We start from the raw sequence: 20,496 nt of genomic DNA on the forward strand, positions 1-20,496 counted from the left end.
TCAATTGTAAAGACTTTTTCTCATTTGTAATTGGGATGGTGAATGAAAAACAGTCCCTCAAAAGTTGTTGTGGCTAGGCTGACAGCTGGGAAACTTTATTGTTTTCTCCACGGAGGAGGGGCCAGGAGGTGGGGCGAGGCCACAAGCACAAGTGGAGGAAGCAAGGTCGCATATTGGAACGCACCCTAAGAGTCTCTTTTGCCAGGGAGCCCTGGTCAAATTGGCAGCCTACATATAGTTACAGACGTAGGCAGACACAAAGACAGAGGTATAATAAGGAAAATAAACTCACAAAAAAATATTAATAAAAATTAACTTACCTAAAACATAGTAGAAGGTAAAAGGTGTGTGGTACATGCTCAGAAACAAGGACATTCCTCTGTGTATATAGTATTAATTAAGATCTGTGTACTTGTCTTCAGATCAGCTGACTATGAGCTAGTTGGAGCAAATTTGTGGTGGGTTCTGGTTAGGCTATTAGTGTTTTCAGGTAACAAGACAGTCCATCTGCCTCCTTGGGTACAATGGAGTAAACGGTGCAACAGCTATGTACTTGTAATATCGTGCTAGTGTTGTACTCACACCACAAATTTGCTTTTACTTTGAACACAGTTTTCCTCTGGATACAAGCCATTTGTTTTTGTATACAGTGAGGCACTAGTGGTGTTGTAAATAGATGGGTGTAAAGGAAAGTTTGTGGTGCAATGTCTTCTATTTGTGTGTGTGTGTGTGTGTGTGTGTTTGCATGTGTGCGTATTTTTGCCTACCGTACCATGTGTGTTGGAGTTACCTGGTCGTGGCTAATGCAGTGCCACATCTGCTCAGAACATGCATGAGGTTTCACACACACACACACACACACACACACACACACACACACACACACACACACACACACACACACACACACACACACACACACACACACACACACACACACACACACACACACACACACACACACACACACAGTAAACAAAACATGGCACAAGCACACACATACACAGCCCAAGAAAAACAGCACGCACGCACGCACACACACACACACACACACACACACACACACACACACACACACACACACACACACACGCACAAGATCTGCCACATCTGCTCAGGACATGCATGAGGTTACACACACGCGCGCACGCACACGCACACACACACACTGCTTTAGGGTCTGCATCTGCATGAGGTTGCAGCTGAAGCTTCAAGCTGTAGTGCTGGAGGTCTTGGTTACGTAACCATAGCATGGAGATGGAGACTATGCACGCATATACAACATGATGTGCTTGCTGTGGTGTGATCATGCTATGCACACACGCACACGCACACGCACACACACACACACACACAAGCCTCAAGTCATACATAGACCTCACTTATTCATGCAGTCCATCTAGTCTAGTGTTTCTCAACAGGGGGCTTTACAGTCCCCCCTGGGGGGCGTTGGGGAGCCCTAGGGGGGCTGAGAAGGATACAGCTGAGAGGGTGCTTAGTTGCAATTTGCAGGGTTTAATCCATTTCATGTTTCAATACTAATGGGGGGCGTTAGCAGGCTAATGATGAGGTCAGGGAGGCATTGGGAGGCTTTTGATGAGGTCTTTTCCAGATGATTTTCTTGTATTGAGATTCTGAAGGAGAGGACTCCTCCCTTTTCATGCCGAGGGGAGATGTTGTAGGGCAGGGGTCTTCAAGTAAAAGTCACAGAGGTCCAGTTTTCCCAGATCCTACCAGCAAAAGGTCCGGAGGGGTATAAATAATGCAGCGTGCCCATGCGTGTACGCGTGCGCGTACACACACACACACACACACACACACACACACACACACACACACACACACACACACACACACACACACACACACACACACACACACACACACACACACACACACACACACACACAGTAAATCTCCTGTTTTGTTTCAATATGCAGCAGGTTACCTCATCATCACACAAGGCTGCTGCATTGTAGGTCTACATTTGTTAATATTCCACAATGCTCCTCCTGTGTCTGGCTCACATTGCAAGACTTTCAAGATTTCATCCAAAGCAAAATAGGACATATAAAACAGCTGAGAAGCATTAATGCAGGAATTAGTGACTAGTTAGTGGTGTTGGAGTAAGTCATTTCATTTTAGGGTGGGCAACATGGAACAACTTTTGATATTTCTGTATCTCTTCTACATTTTCAATTCGCCCTAAACGTTTTAATAGGCAGTATACATCAAGCCAAACTATGGTAGCCTACAGACAGCTACTTCAGGATGAAGTAAACACATTTTTATCATGGGATTGTGGCAAGTGTTTTATTTTTTGCTGTTGTGTGTAGGGCTGTCACGGTGTGAAATTTTAGGCTCACGGTTATTGTGGCCAAAATTACCACGGTTTACGGTATTATCGCGTTTTTTTTTTTTAAATGCCGACACTAGGGTAGCCTGGGAGTACCCATGCTGCCTTGCGCATTCTTTTCGAATTGCTGGACAGCCTGGGGACCAAGGCAGAAATCTTTACATCGAAACGGGGGCCAATCACAGAGCGAGGAGGCACGAAAGACGATGACGCGTACTACTCGACAAACGGAAGTTAGTTGCTAGTAGTTTTTTCGCGAATCCATCATGGCGGCAGCCGAAGCGAAGCAATCTTTCGGAGAAGCTCTGGACAGTGTTTTGAATAGTTTGGAACGTAATTTCGCTTTGAAAAACGAACAGCGCTTAGCGTTAGAGTCGTTTGTCAGCGGAAAGGAAGATGTGTTAGCCTTACTACCGACTGGATTTGGTAAAAGTCTGATTTACCAACTCGCTCCGTTGGTTACTAAGGTAATGGGGGTTAGGGAGACCCCGGTCGTTGCTGTGGTTTCGCCATTAATAGCGTTGGTGTAGGACCAAATAAAGGACGCAGTCGACCTTGGAATATCTGCAACACAGCTGGGTCAAGAGATGATGCCGTTATAAGATTCTGTTTGGCAGTCCCGAGGCCTGGCTGAGCGCGAAGTGGGAGGACATGCTAGCCACCGATGTATACAAGACCAACCTGATCGGCGTATACTAGTTGTCGATGAAGTCCATCTTACTTATATAAATGGTAAGTGTTATTTCTTGATATCATTGTCCTTATGTCTGTACCTACTGTGGTTGTCACAATGTCACATTATGGGTTCATTTTCGATATCAATTTAATGTTACAGTGAGTAAAGGCTTAAGTAGCACAGCTTTAGTCGTTTGGGTAGGGTGCGCAAATCCAAAAACTCCTTGCAGTTGTAGAAGCTAGGGCTGCACGGGATTCAGACGTATAGCCCCATGGGCTCCCCCTGATTATATTTCACGTGTTCTTATCATATGCATGCACTCCCCCATGATTTCACGTATTCTTATCAAAACATGCCCAGGATCTTCATCGGGGATATAACTTAAGTGAGAGACAGAGAGAGAGCTTCCATGCTTAACCTAACTACCCCCTAACTAGGCCCTAAGTGTAATGTAATGTTTTGCCTTTTGTATGAATAGGCACAGGTCAAGACACCAGTCTGTCTAATTGACTGACACCTTTTGGTGCCCTGCCTGGACGGGTGTAAAATAAGGTCATCTGATAAGTTACAGGCCACAGCTCCTTGCTGTTACCCATATGCCTGATTAAGATCCAGGGTGATCGAAATATTGCGTGTTTTAATTAATACAGTTTATTTTTTGGAGCATATCCAGCAGTGTGCAGACTTGAGTAGCACAGCTCTCGGTTGTGTGCACAAGTATCATCAGCCTACCTGAGAAAAATATGTTTTTGCTACATTTGTTAAGCAGGCCTAACTTCAGAAGGGCAATCATTTTCCACTGCAAATTACTACACTTTACTTGTGGTTTTCTTTTCTCAAACAGGAGGAAGGCTGAGAAAGGACGGAAGGCTTTTAGGGAAAGCTTTGCGAGGTTGGGGAACTGAGAGCCATCGTGAAACCAGGTGGGTAATATTAACACCTTTTTTCAGATCATTCTAACCTTAACCGAAGACATTTTATTTCACTGAAAACTTTAACTCACTCAACTCATTAATCTTTTGAAGAGCAGTTTTCTAATCATGGTATTGCTACTGTGATATCACACCTCTCACCCCATTGATTATGCAGTGTTCTAAACTTTCTGACATTTTGACATTACAAAAATTACATGCAATAATCAAGTAACGCTTTGATGCTTTGGCATTGCTCTTTTCATAGTACAGTTAAAATATCATGCAATGTATTCAGTGTATGAAAAAGTAGGCCTAAGCGGAGTGTTCTGACGTAGTGTCCTGGCAGGGTGTATCTCACAGGCCAATGTACACCTCGAGAAAAGAAAGTTCTGTTGCTGGTGCCACCAAGTCAGGGGACAGGAGCGGTGTCCCCAAGTGTACAGGCAGAGTAGTCGGGGGAGTGGAGGTGGTTGGAGGGGGGGAGGGGGGGGGCAGGTAACCCACGACAACAACCGGGGGGATGGGCTGACAGGTAAGAAGTAGTGGAGACACCAGAGAATAGGACTGTTGACAACCCATAAGCTCTGAAGCCACAATTCTGAACAGCTTTGACTGTTATGCAAATGATTTCCATGTTGTGATGTTGTTCTTGTATTCTCTTATTTTGTAGAAACACCGGTACTGGCATTGACTGTGTCTGCGGAATTGCACTCAAGAGAAATTGTCAGGAGACCGCTCCAACTCCAAAACCCAGTTGACATCATTGCCAGCCCCAATCGACCCAACATCAGACTCTCCATAAGACGACTTTCGAGTGAGTCACTGGACTGTTTCGACTGGCTCGTGAAGGACTTGACAGAGAAAGGAGTGGAGATGTCACCAGTCAATATATACTGCCGGACAATAAACACGAGGGAGAAAACGATGCTTAAAGAAAGTCTAAATGGCTGCTTTAGGAAAGCCCTGTATGTACATTTTGAGCCTCACGTGTCCAGTGTGGAGCCTGGCCATTCCTGCTGCACCTATTGCCACTCATTATGCAAGTGTAACTCTTACTTTTTCTCTTTTCCAAAACCCAACTTTGAAATACCCAAACAAATCCCGTCACCTGTCAAATGCAGAAATGTCACATTGGAAGAGCAGGGACTGGTCAGACAGCTTTTGGAGGAGTATAGGGATAGCCTGATTGCACTAGGTGAACACCTTTACACAAATGCCTCATTCTGCACTGGTTTCAGCAATGTACTAATTTACTCAGTTTTGTAAAGTCTTTGTGATATGACATGACTTGTCATGCAGAATCTCCCTGTATTTGACATAAAACATGGCCAGGACATCCTACGCATTGTTCACAAAGTATTTAAAGATTTTGATGTGTGTGTGAATTCCCTGACATTCCTGAAAAACCATACCTGTCACCAGACATGGACTTTCCAGTGTATTTTGATGTTGAGGATGAGGATGCTGAAACCTCTCTAAGCAGCATTGAGTCAGGCTTATCCATGCTTCCATTATCAGATTAAGTACAGAGCCACTGTAAATAATTGTAAATAACTGCACACTTGTATATATAGTAAATATCATTCTGAATAAATACTTTTTACATTTTTAAACTACATGTTGTAATGTGTTCCCTGTAAACTAATGAGACAGCTTGGTAAAGGAAATGATTTTAATGAAGGACAATGACTTAGAATAACAAACAAGAATAACAAACTATTTCAAAGCAAGAAAATAGAAAAGTAATTAAGTAAAACTTATTTGAATAATTTTGGCATTCACCTTTTTGAAGACGCCGTACCAACATTGACGGTCGCCTGTAAGGCAGCATGGGTGTTACCTGGCTAGACAAACAGTACAAATAACTCAAAGGACACTGCACCATTCATTCAGTTTGCTGCTCATCCACGTCCACAGTGCCTTGTGATCGAGCTTTGCCAACAAGTCATTTCGGAAGCCAGGGAATGCAGTAGATGTGCGACCTGGTTTCTGTTTAAAAAGTTCTGCCTCTTGCAGTGTGTCCACCAAGGTGAGGATGTCTTGTCATGTCCACATGGTGAGCTCCACTTGGTCTTGTTATGCCCAGCTCCTTGTCAGTGCCTGCCATCATCTGTTTAAAGAAATAAGTGGATACCAAGGCTTAGGCTATTAAAAACAGAATATGTTCAGATAATCTAGGCCCATTATTACAGTACACATTATGGTAAATTAATACAGTAAGGGGGGGGTTGGAGTGAGGGTCGTGTCAGTGAGTGTAGGGGGGCTGTGAAATGCTCTCCCCTCTATCGATTGACTGGGACAACTACCAACTTTTTAAATGACTAGTTAATGGCAGATCAGTAAGAAAACCTAAACAAGAACTGTTACGTTGTCTATGAAGAGATTATAATGTAATAGTGAGCGAGCATTGAATTTAAGGAGCTGGAGCTACCAGTTGGAGCGATTGAACAGAGTAAACTGGATACCTGAGTTGGCACTTGGAGTCGGTGGGTTTGGCAATGTCTTTTTCAAATCCCTCGGTGTCGTCGATGGCGTTGGCTCGCGTGGCCTTTTGGAGACGTTGCCGTCTTTGAATTCTTCCTCCCATTGCCTGAATATTAGGTGAATCCTTTCCGAGCCTGTTTATGACTGAGGCGCAACGCGAACAACATCTCCTTGACTGCCCCGACACGGAGGATAGGCCTACAATCAAGCGTAGGAACGCCAGCCTGTTCGAAATAGTTGTTTCTTTTTTCACTGCGAACATGTCAGTTGAATGTCCATATGTAGATGGTGGTCCTTCTCATTTGTCTTGCACAAACGGCAAAAATCGTCTGGCGCCATTGTTGATTTCTAGACTGTTTTAGCTTCTTCAATTTCTGTGGCTTCTTGCAGATAATTTCCTCGTCGCGATATACACACGTCATCGCGCGCAAGGCAGCATGGGTTCTCTCTGGCGAGTGATGGACACTCGTGCCGTCCAATCAACGGCTACGGAAACCACACCTCCCTACGAGATAATGTACAGTTGGTCCCCAGACTCGATCACACTTGTGATTGAGTATGGCGTTTGCCGCCAGACTAACACTAAGGCGACATGGTACCGCAAACCTTGAACAAAAACCTTACATTGCGCAATCATTTATAGCCTAATCCACGTGTAGCCTAATAAACACAGGAGCAGTATTTGAAAGCTTAGACCCTGAAGAATGTTTTAGCACTACTTTGATATTTGAACATATTGTTTGTGCGTTATTGTTGTTACTTTATTACAAAATGTCACGTTTCAAATTTCACCCCAAGCCCCCACTTTCACGGCGTCTCCATACCTTTCTATGAGTAGACATCGAAAACGTGGATAAATCCTAGCATGCATGGTGTCAAAATGCTCCTCTAGCATCCATGGGGTTAGAGCATGTAGTTTTTTCACTGTATTTCAACCACATGTGCAACCCGACTATAACTAAACCAGTTTACTGTGTTACGATCGCAGATTTTTTTCCTCCCCTGGTGCTTTTGCATTTTCGAATGGACTACCTCCATATGACCAACGCCTTTTCACGTGACCCCTTTACAGTTAGTAAACACATATGGCCATGCGCCATGTACAGAAACTAGATATGTGTTTTTCCCCGAAATAAGAAAACAGATGGTCACGGTAACTTCAGATATGCGGGCTGTGCAAACTCCATACAGTGAATGGGTTGCGCTCTCCCGACAGCACCGCAGTGAACTGCAGGCATGGCTCGACTAGTGAGTGGGGACGCAACGCAACCTGTTTACACAGAACCTCTCTAGTGATGAGGCTGTGCACACATGCCTCTGTCTCGCTAGCCAACGTAGCCTAACGAGTTGACACCGGGCAGCAAGCACGTGAATCATGGCTCTCATATTCTGGGAATGAAAAACATAAGCTCTTCGAGACGTATGAAAAATTACCAAAAAAGAGCCAACGAGATGTTTCGGCGAAGCTTGGCATTCCCCAGGAGGCTACCTTGTGTTTAAACTGCTCCAGGCTGCGTCTCCCCACGAGTCCCTCCCACTCCCCCTCGCCCTTCTCATCTCTCCTATGCCAGCAAGCCCAGCGCGACTTTCCCAATTCCAAGCAGTTCTTAGAGTGGCTTTTTAAAACTGTGTAAAAAAACACGTTGTAGGCAAGACTAATACTGTACAGCAGGCTATGCAACAGTGTGTTATTTATCGGTGTAGCAATTTCAAGTGCCCAGTCTAGCCGCGTTTTGCATGCATAGCCTAACCTGAATCACACTGTGCAGAAACTCGCCAGAAGACGTTTGTCGAATGGGAACTTTACAAACTTTATTTGACATCATATGACGACCCGTGCGTGGTCTATGCTTCGAAATGCATATAAGCCTCGTATTTCTCAGCGCTCATTTTTGGCAGACAGGTAGAGACAAAAAAGAGGTGAAATAATACAAATTTGGTTTTAGTAATCAACCGCTTACAGTGTTCAAATTGGCTCGGACAAACGTGACCACTATAAGCGGATTCCACTGTTAACATTCTGTATGGTTAGGTGAGTTAGCCTATGGAAATGCAGATATTGTCACTCGTCACCGTCAAACTATTTAGGAGTGTCAGGGATGAAAGATATCCCGGTGTAACGGTGTGCGGTAAGGTAACCCACCGAGATAACACCGTATTTTAAAATTCAGACGGTTATCTTCACCGTCATCATATTTAAGCGCGGTTACCGTGAAAACCGGTAACCGTGACAGCCCTAGTTGTGTGCTGGGGTGGAGGGATGTCACTTGAGGACAGGAACAGGCTGAATAAGCTCATTAGGAAAGCGGGGTCCATCACAGGTGTGTGTTTTAATTCGGTGGAGTTGATTTTAGAGAAGAGGACAATGAGGAAAATGAAATGTGTACTGAGCATGGACGACCACCCATTGTTCAGCTTGATCACAAAAAGTGGCAGAAGCCAAAGGCTCCTCCTACCTAGATGCTCCACCGAAAGGTTCAGAAGATCTTTTATTCCTGCAGCTATCAGAATTTTTAACAACAGCTGCTGAGTGACTTTTTAATGTTTTATAATGTTGTTGAGATTCTTTGTGTGTTTTTATGATGGACTGTTTTTATTTATTTCTTAGCTCTTATTTATTATGTATTTGTCCTGTCTTCCTGTTATGTGTTGTGTGTATGACCAGGTGGCACTCAATTTCCTCTTGGGGATTAATAAAGTCTCTCTCTCTCTCTCTCTCTCTCTCTCTCTCTCTCTCTCTCTCTCTCTCTCTCTCTCTCTCTCTCAAACTGCTTCTGGCCAGAACTTCTGCTCTCCAGCTCCGCAGTTTAAAACAAGTTTAAAATCCCCAAAGGCATGGGGATGTGTTTATCATAGCTAGCTACAGTTGTTACTGTTGTAGGCTCAGCCTTTTCACAGAGAGATTCTACCGTTATGTAAACCGGCTGTGCTTTTAATTTTTCTTGAGGAGTCATACACACGGCGAAAGGGAAGCAGATAATTTCCCGTCTGTTGATTTCAGAATTTTCAGTGCAGCTCGCGAAGCTGAGCGAAACGCATACCTGGCGGGAGCTAGTTTGCATTCCCAACTATCCTATCTGCGAAAATACTGCATTGTCCCTCGCCCCAAACCCAATTACGGTTTAAGAAACATGTGTTTGCTCCGCAGAGATTTTCATTCATCCAGTTACTGTCAGTCAACTTACATATGAAACTTTTCTTCATAACAGCGCAATGTAAAGCAGATTGTTTTCAGAGCATACGAGGTCAATTGGTTTGGAAATGTGTCTGACAGACTGGCACGCATTACTTTCTGTTTATTCACCAACCAACTGTTGGTTCTCAGCGTTGCCGCTGCTTACTTTCATTTGAGAGCAGATCCTAGTTTTCTCTGCTCAATCGGCACCTCAGTGCGCTGCTGATCAGACTCGGGACTCACTCGCAGTGTTGCAAGTGAGAGGCGGTGCCAGATGTTGACCTAAGACTTGATTGGTTAAAATGACTGACGTTTGTCACAGTAACAGCACGCACTGTGAACGGTCTGTCAAAATAAAAGCCCGGTTGTGTCAAAAAGCGCTCCCGCTGAAAAAATAAATTCTCCCGTCATAAATAAAAACATTTTAACGATTTATTCTGGGTCCGGGTGGGATGGCATTTGGGTCCGGATCCGGACCACGGTCCGCTGGTTGCAGACCACTGTTGTAGTGAAAGAAAATATGTTATGAACTGGTGGTGATGTCCAATGCATGAGTTTTAAATCTCTCTCTCTCTCTCTCTCTCTCTCTCTCTCGTCTCTGTCTCTTCATCCTACAGTACGCTACACAGCAGAGCGCTGGGTGAGCAGGGTCAGTTGAAGGAGGAGGCTGAGGGCCTGCGGCGAGACTACAGCCAGCTGTTGAGGGAGCACCAGCACCTGCAGCAGGCCTGCGACGAGCTGCGGAGGCTACGCATGGAGGACCAGAGGGAGGCGGCCGACCTGAGAATGCTACATCAACAGGTTAGCTTCACCTACTGTATAGAAACTCACTCTCTCGCTGTCTCTCTCTCTCTCTCTCTCTCTCTCTCTCTCGCTCTCTCACACACACACTCACACACAGTGAACTGCACCTGCATTTTAGATGTGCTCACCATTACCATGCATCGCTAATGACAAGGGTAACCAAGATGGCTTCCATGGATGACAGGGCAAGGCCAGAATAAGGTCTCTTTGGTCTGAGACAAACTGAAGGAGAGGTCACGTTCACATCCCTGTCATTTCCTCATCTCCTCCCCCGAGCCAATGGCTGATCAGCTGGTAGTGGCAAGCCTTTTTGTTTTAGCAGTAGCAAATAGCTGGCTTTTCTGTTTTAGCCCAGTTAATGGTAGTAATGTCTTTCTTTCTGGCTGTTTGTGGTGGAAGGCCTTTTTTCTTTTTTCACCGGCCTAATGAAAGACCTTCTAGATCCTGTGTGTGTGTGTGTGTGTGTGTGTGTGCGTGTGCGTGTGCGTGCACTCAGCTCAGTGAGAATGCAGGACAAGACCCAGAGTAGAGAGAGGTTTCTCAGCCCCACGTTAATGAGGTCAGGTCATTAGACACACACACACACACACACACACACACACACACACACACACACACACACACACACACACACACACACACACACACACACACACACACACACACACACACACACACACACACACACACACACACACACACACAGCTAGAGCAGCATCAGGATTCTAGCAGTAGCTTCTTAACCTTAGCGGCAGCCATGGACATGGCACTGTCATTGCAAATTCATCAGGCAAACTCTGGGAATTGGCCTACATTCAATTGTTTGGCTGGTTTTGTTTTACCTTCTGCTTTTGCTTTGTTTTGTTTTTTTGTTTGTTTATGTGTATCCTACTTCTTTGGTTGTGCTCACTTATTCCTCAGTAATGCACTTCCACAGGATTGTGTGAGTTTTTGTTGCGAGATTTTTTTTTTCCTGACAGTAGACTGACTAGACAGATTTTAGTGAAGAGGTGAACGTTGTGAATTTTGCTCAAGATTTTACAACCACACGCTTAATTTCGAAGGACCTACAGTGACCCATGACTCAGTATCAATACCTGGGATGTGAGTTGCATTGTATTGTCCTGAACTGTAAGATGTTAGTTGCATTGTCTGTCTTGTCCCCGACTTTCATACTGCATTACAGCCCATCCACTGTGAATTCTGGAAAAATGGCAGTTGGCCAGGCATTGTATAGCCAAGCTATGGCGTCTGAAACTTCCTTATAAATGTTATTGGATTTCAAACCCAGAGTCATGTGTCTCTGAGAGTGAAACCTCTATTCAATATATATATATATTTTTAACATTTTTTCATGATTTTCATTCTTTCTGAGAATGTGCAAGTTCAGGTCTTAAAGGGGCCCGATTATGCTATTTAGAATAACTTTCATTGTTAACATTTTGCTTTACTGTGGTTAGTGGAGTTAATTTCCAATGACCACGTGTTTTCATGTCCATTATTTTTATCATTGTGTACATGTACCCTACGCTGCCTGTTTCAAACGCGTGGAAGTGCAGAATTTTAGACCGTCAACATTCTAAAATCTCGGCGCAGCATGGAGCGTTTCATCAAGCATTCTATTACTAATATTACGTCAGCAGCACAGCTGCGTTTGACCTGGAATCCAACCCTGTAGCCTATGTCTAAAGTTGAAAGCCAAATAGTTCACCCAATGTTCACAATTGATCTGAAAAGGACGCATCATCATAAGTCCCACGTTATGTTATTAACCCTTACTTTTGAGCGCCTTAGCTGTGTCATTTGCTGAAGCCCAGTCCCTATCCAATGCGAGTCTTCCGTGCATGGGCTTCAGTTTGATTTCAAAATCACAATTAGGCTACCATAAATCTAAGAAAGGTTTGAAAAGTGCTGGGTACAGGCTACTATTAGGTCCGATTTGAGGTTTCATGAAATAATACGCATTGCATATGATGCGTAATAACGCGATATGTGTCCCATATTAAAAAAAACTAAAAGCCATCTGCGCTGTCTTGTTTATTTCTGATATCCTGCGCTGAAGTCATCTTTATCTTAAACATTATTAACGCAATAGTAGGGGCCTGATTGGTTAACCCGCTGTCTAGCCTTGCATACTGTAGGCCTAAAGTTGAAGTTATCAGCCAAGTTTACTGCTCGCAAACAGAAAAGTGTCGCGCTGGTCGTTAGGTGGGAGTCTAGATCTGCTGTTGACAGGTGGAAATTTGAAGACACAAAGAATATTATCGGGGAGGATTGAAATCAGATCACCTTTCCTTGTTAATGGCAAGTTAACGTTCACAAAATAGGCTATCCAAACTAATCATCTGCGATTGCTGTGCTGTACACCGTTCAAAGGATATTTATTCAGCGAAGTCTTTTCTCCGCTCCAGCGGCAGCTTGTGCTCTGCTTGACTGTCAAAGACGCAATCCGAAATTGAAAGAGTGCGCCCAGTTTAAAACAAGCGGCACGACTTGTCGGACTCAAACCTATCAATTCAACGTCTGTCAGTGATATCGTGACACCCTATTTGTGATATGAACTCCGTGTTCAATTGCGTCTGTGGTCTATTGCCCCTTAATTGCAAGCCAGACTGAATTGGCTACTGAGCACATGCGTTTCTGTTGTTGGCTTTTAAAAATGAGTTCTTGTTTGCTCATTGTCTGTAGGCCTAATGCACAATGGCGATCAGAATTTCAGACCTAGTATTATCAGGTGCCTGGTTTGATTTTAGTAACTGCATTTCTATTCAGTCCCCGGCAGAAATGACACGCCTGGTGGACTGGTTGTGCAATGGGCAGTCCTCGATGGTTTGGTTTCGTACTGGGTCTTATAATAACACCTAGGCCTAGTCTCTGTTTCGTGGTTTTTCTGTTCGCATTTATCGACAGGACAGGAGGTTTTTTTTTAGTATTAGCCTATTATTATTTAACAATATCCGTTTCAGTTTCAGTTTCATTAATGGCATGCCGCCCGACTACGCGACCATTTTTTTTTAAACAACGTCAAGCCGATATCCACGTTGCTGTTGCAGATATGAATGATGAACAAAACTGCGTTGCAACTACTCAATGCTATTCAACACAGAATTAGTTTATCTAAAAGCGAATTTTTTGTCTTTAAAAGGGCTAACTTAATGCCATTCCAAAGGCGAGATAGACTGATTTCTCCATTTTCTACGTAAAGGAGTGAAAATTCAAAAGGCCATACATTCATCAGATAATACCAGATTCATAGATATCAATGTTAAGCTTAAGATCTGCACTATCATAGTCATTATTAACTCAATATCTCCCTGGACATAGTCAGGCTGCGCCCTCCTTCGGCGTTGCTACTAGTCAGGTCAAGTGCTATGCAAGTACTTTCCATTGAAACTGTTGTTGTCGATTCAGAGAGAGGTCGAGAGATATACTGTAGGTTGTGTGTGTGTGTGTGTGTGTGTGTGTGTGTGTGTGTGTGTGTGTGTGTGTGTGTGTGTTTGTGTGTGTGTGTGTGTGTGTGTGTGCGTGCGTGCGTGCGTGCGTGCGTGCGTGCGTGCACCTATTGAATGACAGAAGCATAAATAGTGTAAGAGAGAGACGATGAGAGAGGGGTGGCACTGGGACCGCACTTAGAAAACAAACAAGTACCCCCGACTGCAGTCAAAAGGTTACAGCTTTCTCTCAAACACACAGTCTCTTTCTCTCTCTCTCTCTCTCTCGCTCTCTCTTTCTCTCTCTCTCTCTCTCTCTCTCTCTCTCTCTCTCTCTTCTCATGTGTGCTGCGGCACACACACACAAGCACAGACACACCCTGCATCCCCCACTCCCTATTCTCACACACACAGACAGCTGCCGTCTTTTTCTTGTCATCCTCTACAAACTCCAGTCTGCATCTGAATGATTAACCAGGCCATTTCCTTTGTCTCGGATGTTTTGTAAATAATAGCATTTAGTTGCCACTTATAATCATAATGGCCCTGATTGCTTAAAAGCCTTTTTCACTTGACTTTCCCCAAACTACTCTGAGTTATGGCTAGGTTGACGGCAACGGATAAGCAACGCACGCACGCATGCACGCACGCACGCAGGCACACACGCACACAAATAATAAGCAAACAGCCATTAAAATATAGCCTCGAAAGCAAAACTCAAGACCTTGCAGTCTGCATCTGACTTCAGTTCAGCTGTTAAATGTAGGAAAAGAGCAGCCTGTAACTTCACCGCCAAAATGGCCCATTTCCTACTGTAAGTAAGAGCAGTCAGGGCCTCTTCAAGGTATTTTGGGGGTTCCAGGCAAACAAGGACTTTGGGGGGAGGCTTTTTTAGTTAAAATGATTGAGAATGACCCCCCTAAAGAGGGTTTTATAGCAGTATCATTGCACTTATTGCATTGCCTTTCGTTGTTGTGAATTTATGGAGGTTCTTATTCATAAGACTCGGTCACCATCTCTATGGGAGTAGCTCCTTGGCTGACGATGGCTCTCTCATCTCACTCTAGGAACCCTGGACATATGCATGTCTTATTGTTTTGCCTCACTCACTAAGCTGTCATTGGTGTCATTTGAATACAAGTACATAACCAAGGCGCCCGTCTTCAGCTAGGGGGCCATTGGCAATTGCCTAGGTTGCTTCCCTGTTTGGGACGGGCCTGAGACTAGTCTGTTGTTTTTGACAAAGTGATTTCGCCAGCGTGCCCTCGGCCCCCTTTGATCTGTCGGGCAGAGAGAGCAGCGACAGCAGCAACACACCAAAGCTGTGCGCGTTTGATCCTCCTCAACAAAACAGGAAACAAAAGAAAACAAATTTGAATTTAAATCTGGGGCCAAGACGGCTAGTGAGAGAGAGAGAGAGAGAGAGAGAGAGAGAGAGAGAGAGAGAGAGAGAGAGAGAGAGAGAGACAGAGACAGAGACAGAGACAGACAGACAGACACAGACAAACAGAGACAGACAGACAGACACAGAGAGAGGGAGGGGGGAAGAATGAGAATGAAATGAGAATGAGAGGATAGAAAGAAAGAGATAAACAAATGAGAGCAAACTGACAAGAAAGAAAGAAAAAGAGAGGGAGATTTAGGGCTTGTTGTGGCATTAGAATCGTCCAGTGCCTTTCACCCAGCTGGAGACATCAATGAGAAACAGACAGATGGACGGACAGAGAGAGAGAGAGAGAGAGAGGCAGAGAGAGACAGAGAGAGAGACAGAGGAAAACAAGGAGAAAGACAAATGAAGTCAGATAAAGAGAGAGAGCAAGAGAAACGATAGAGAGAGAGAGAGAGAGAGAGAGAGAGAGAGAGAGAGAGAGAGAGAGAGAGAGAGAGAGAGAGAGAGAGAGAGAGAGAGAGTTCTGGTGCCAGCAGAGTGGCCCGGTGCCTTTGATGCCTCAGGAGACATCCCTGAGAAATTGACATTTAAGCCGAACAAAAACAAGGTTGTGTTTGGGCAAGGGGGGCAGCGGTCTGGTTACTTCAGGTCAGGACAGCCCAACACCCCAAACGCTGCCACCTGCAGACAGAGGGGTGTAAATGCAGTCTCACATGGTGGGAAAGCCATCTAATACCATTAGCTTACTTTTAGCAGTAGAAGAAACTTAATCGCGAAAATTGTAGATGGGATCATTTTCTAAGAATGATTAATAAAATGCCCAATAGTGGCAATTCAGAACAGTCATGTGCACGCGCGCGCACACACACACACACACACACACACACACACACACACACACACACACACACACACACACACACACACACACACACACACACACACACACACACACACACACACACACACACACACACACACACAGCTAGAGCAGCATCAGGATTCTAGCAGTAGCTTCTTAACCTTAGCGGCAGCCATGGACATGGCACTGTCATTGCAAATTCATCAGGCAAACTCTGGGAATTGGCCTACATTCAATTGTTTGGCTGGTTTTGTTTTACCTTCTGCTTTTGCTTTGTTTTGTTTTTTTGTTTGTTTATGTGTATCCTACTTCTTTGGTTGTGCTCACTTATTCCTCACCACACAACACCCCAACACCAATACTCTAGAGCCCTGGGCCCCACTTCAAAAAATCCTATTTAAAAAAAAAAAAATCTGAAATGTGTTTCTTCCCAGATGATCCGGGAGAACGGCTCGTCGGACATCTTGAACAAGCTGTACGACACGGCCATGGACAAGCTGGAGACGGCGCGCAAGGAGTACGAGGCCCTGCGCAAGCGCTACAACGAGAAGACGGCCAATCACAACGCCGACCTGAGCCGCCTGGAGCAGGCCGAGGAGGAGAACCGGCGACTCCAGAAGCAGATAGACGTCCTGCTGAAACACAGAGACTCAGCAGTGCACTACCAGCAGCAGTGCTCCGCGAGCATGAGGAGGTATGGATAGATACACACACACACACACACACACACACACACACACACACACACACACACATACACACACACATGCACACGCACCCACGCAGACATACAATATAAACAAAATTAACTGTGAACGCAAGAGGACACTGTCTGGAAGGGATGTTTGGGTGCTAACCTGGGCCTCGTTTCCGAATGGGCCTTAAGTAGTACTTAACGCTACGTGCTACTTAAGTTCACACGTAACACCATCTTAGAGCTCACGGAGCGTTTCCCAAAGCCTACTTAGCAAAGAACCATCGCAGGTTGACACGTAACTCTAAGAGAAATCCACGAGTGGTCTGGGGTAGTCTTAACGCGCTAAGATTGATCGTAACGGCATGGCACAGTGGAGACACCCACAGGATATGAAGGGAAAAGAAGAAACTTGCGCATAAGATTGCTGTTTTAAGACGCGAGTGGCATGGCGCAGTGGAGACACCCACAGGAAAAGAGGAAACTTGCGCTTCAAGTTGATGTTTTAAGACGGGAGTGTAAATATCATGGCACCACAGTTGACACTGTAACGAAAATAAGAAGGTAACATTAATTGTGTAAGTGTATAAAATAAAAGCAATGTGTTTGGGAAATATTTTACTGGCAGTAAAATAGTTCAGCTGTGTTTGATAAATCAGGGCATTATTAAACTGTGATCAATCATAATTTGTGTGGGTGCTTCGTGAACAAGAACACGGCATCCACACGCAAAATAAATAGGGGGCTTCGGCGACCAGAGACAAGAGTGGTGATGTCGGAAGGCCACCGAAACATTAAAAAAAAAACGGTCAATGAGTCGTTGCGCCCTAGCCTACCCTAAGAAAGGGAAGGTGACGCAGAAAATACACGATAGTTGTAGGCTAAGAGTAAACTATGGCATAAAAAAGGCAGCGATGGGGATTCGTGTAGATTTTTTGTTTTAATAACAGCAGACTGCCATGCAAAATGTTCCTCACAGTTGTTAAAGCCTTGAGTGCGCGGTACTTTGCGCGCCGCTCCCCAAATGCGCATCCCAATTTGGAACTCCTAGGCCTACTTGTCTTCTTAAATATTAAGCACGGTAGCCAACTGCACGCGCTTTGTCTGGTTTAACGGCGTAGCTCATGGTTTTGCATGATTTCATTGTGTGTGTGCATTTTATTTCATTTGCCAACAATAACTCCTGTCGATAGTTGCAAACTGCTTCAAATGTAGTCCCACCCTTATAGAAAACAACTTTTGATACTGACACACGCCTTACATTTTGTAAATGGTTTAGCAGCATGACGGCGCAGTTCACTCCGAGGACACTTCAGCACCACATTATGTGGACAGCGATCCTTAAGAGTGACGCTACGAATGATCTTAGAGGCTGTGCACGCGCGTTCATGTACGAGTGTCTTTGGGAAATCTAAGAACATTCGTAGGATCACTGGTTAACGACACATGTAAGGCTAAGAGCCATCGTTATCGGGAAACGAGGCCCTGGACTGTATTCAACAAATGTAAAACCACAGCTGTCCAAAGCAATGTAGAATTAAATGTGCACCTGAATTCTCCTATTTCCACCTGAACGGTCCATTTGGCACTCCACAGGGTCAATATACTTGGCCCTTCACCCAAACATCCCTTTCAGACAGCATCTCCTTGCGTCCACAGTTAATTTGTTGGATGTGGTTAATCCTTCTTGGTGGTAAGCAGACATTACCTTGGATGCCATGGCTCCTGAGTCCTGATACATAACAAAGACTTGCTGCTTTGGTCAAAGATGCACCAGCAACACATGCACCAAGAATATCTTCTTTTTTGGAACTCGTAATTTAGTGTGCATTGCAATATTTTCAGCAAATCTGCGCTCTTACCCTGTTAATTGAACCTTCACACTCTGATCTTACTGCTGCAATGTGAAATTAATGAAGACTGGCCACCTTGGTGGTCCAATTTATCCATGAAACGTCCCACACTAAAATGACAGGTGTTTCAGTTTCATTGTCCGACCCCTGTATGTACCTAGATGGCTTTCTTTTTTCCAAGTGGTAGCTACATGTAGAGGCAGATCCTGGTGAGGTTTTTGGAAGAAGTGAGTCCTGCCTTGCACTTCAATGTACGTATGTCTTGTTAAATGTCAGTCCTGTCAGATTTGACCAGACTAGACTAATAGCGCTACCGTTTCCTCCCTTGCAGGCTGGACGCGCTGCAGGCGGAGCTGTCACAGGCGGCGTCGCGTGGCGCAGAGCTGCAGCGGGAGCTGGAGCGCGTCCAATCAGAGGCCACGCGGTCGCGCACACTGCAGCTGAAGGCCGGCCAGGAGGCGGAGAAGCTGCGCGAGGAGCGCGACGCCGTGCTGAGCGAGTACCGCCTCGTCATGAGCGAGCGCGACCAGGTCAGAGCCAAACACATCCTGTTTTACTGAACAAAGTCAACCATTGCTTCACTGAACAAAATTAGAGCCATCTCCAGCGGCAACGTCTGTAGGCCTGTAGCCTACTTCTTGTTTGCCGCTTGGCCGGCACGAGCTGAGTGAAAAAAAATGTCTGGTGTGCAACCTCATGCCGCGCCGCGATTTTCGAGCAGCCTTCACAAGGTTCTGGACATAGCATTTGTTTCTAAAGAGTATCATTGAGGACTCTGAGAGGAACTGATAAAAAATAACCGTTTTTTAAAGCACACAATTTCAATGGACTGTGTAATCACTTGACCTTAAATGGTAACTTGTTTCAGGAAAGTAACAGAACAGCCAATTTCGTAGAATTAGTACACATAACCTAGCCATGCTAACACAAATGTATGGGAGAGATGGGTTGACTCGGAAACTTGGAGGCTAGCGTAAAACCACGTGGCCAGATCAAAGCACTGGGTAACTCTGCACACTGGACACTGTTCTTTTTTCTGAGCGAACCTGAAGATGCACTGGGCAAAAGGTGTTGTTTGCTCCAAACAATAAAGAGAAAAAAGAGTATTCAGTGTGCAGCGTTTAATGAACTTTTCCTGAATTACACCTGCACCTGGACAACTGAAGGTTGTGCTTAAGGACCTCCATGTACATAGGGTGACTCCAGGGCCGGTTCTGGCTTATTTGGTGCCCTAGGCGAGTTTAAGTTCTGGCGCCCCCCCAACCTTTGAAAGAAAAAAACCCTCTTTTTTATACATTACAGAACAAAAGAGTAATACCGGTAGTAAGCTTAACTAAATAGCATCAAGAACAATAATTGTTTTGCATCAAATGGATTTCTGGTTCTTTTTGACAGGCGACCAACACATCAGATTGAGTCGCATGAAAGTAGCTTCACTGTGTGGTGTGTTGGATGTGATGGTGGTGGTGCCCCCAACCCCAGATGAGAGGGAGGTTATCAATGTGTTTGAATTGAAATGCCAGGAGAGTGATACAGTACATTTGCATGTAAAATGCATGTGTAGACAATAGGCCTACCAAGGAGGTCTGCATTGATAGCCTATCTACACTACCTACAGCATCACAAAGCATGTCAGCATAACAATTTTAATAAGCTACACATTTGTGCTGTCTATGATTCCGAACCAATTTCATTTCTGGACTGGAAATAGTGGTGCATTTGTGAGTAGGAGAATAAGAAGGGGGCTATCTATGTGTTTGAACTGGATGGACAGGGTGAGAGAAAGGGAGAATAATATACAAAATATAGTAAATAGCCTCACTTGTCTGCAATAGCCTACTACATCACTCAGCATGA

General features: G+C 44.7%; 1 protein-coding gene and 1 long non-coding RNA gene across 2 annotated transcripts in view; both read left to right on the forward strand.

The window, feature by feature from the left end:
- The window catches only part of LOC134467794 (disks large homolog 5-like), a 104,766-nt gene that overhangs the window by 45,151 nt on the left and 39,119 nt on the right, over positions 1 to 20,496 (forward strand). Inside the window, exons 5-7 of the mRNA XM_063221729.1 lie at positions 10,223 to 10,406; positions 16,527 to 16,786; positions 18,971 to 19,169. Coding sequence (XP_063077799.1) covers positions 10,223 to 10,406; positions 16,527 to 16,786; positions 18,971 to 19,169 — 643 coding nt within the window. The remainder of the gene's footprint in view (positions 1 to 10,222; positions 10,407 to 16,526; positions 16,787 to 18,970; positions 19,170 to 20,496) is intronic.
- LOC134467226 (uncharacterized) lies at positions 2,955 to 4,982 on the forward strand. The gene is made up of 3 exons (XR_010038477.1): positions 2,955 to 3,088; positions 3,877 to 3,955; positions 4,617 to 4,982. It is a non-coding gene; the product is annotated as an uncharacterized LOC134467226 (long non-coding RNA).

Source organism: Engraulis encrasicolus, chromosome 17 (assembly GCF_034702125.1).
Source record: "Engraulis encrasicolus isolate BLACKSEA-1 chromosome 17, IST_EnEncr_1.0, whole genome shotgun sequence".
Classification (NCBI taxonomy): domain Eukaryota; kingdom Metazoa; phylum Chordata; class Actinopteri; order Clupeiformes; family Engraulidae; genus Engraulis; species Engraulis encrasicolus.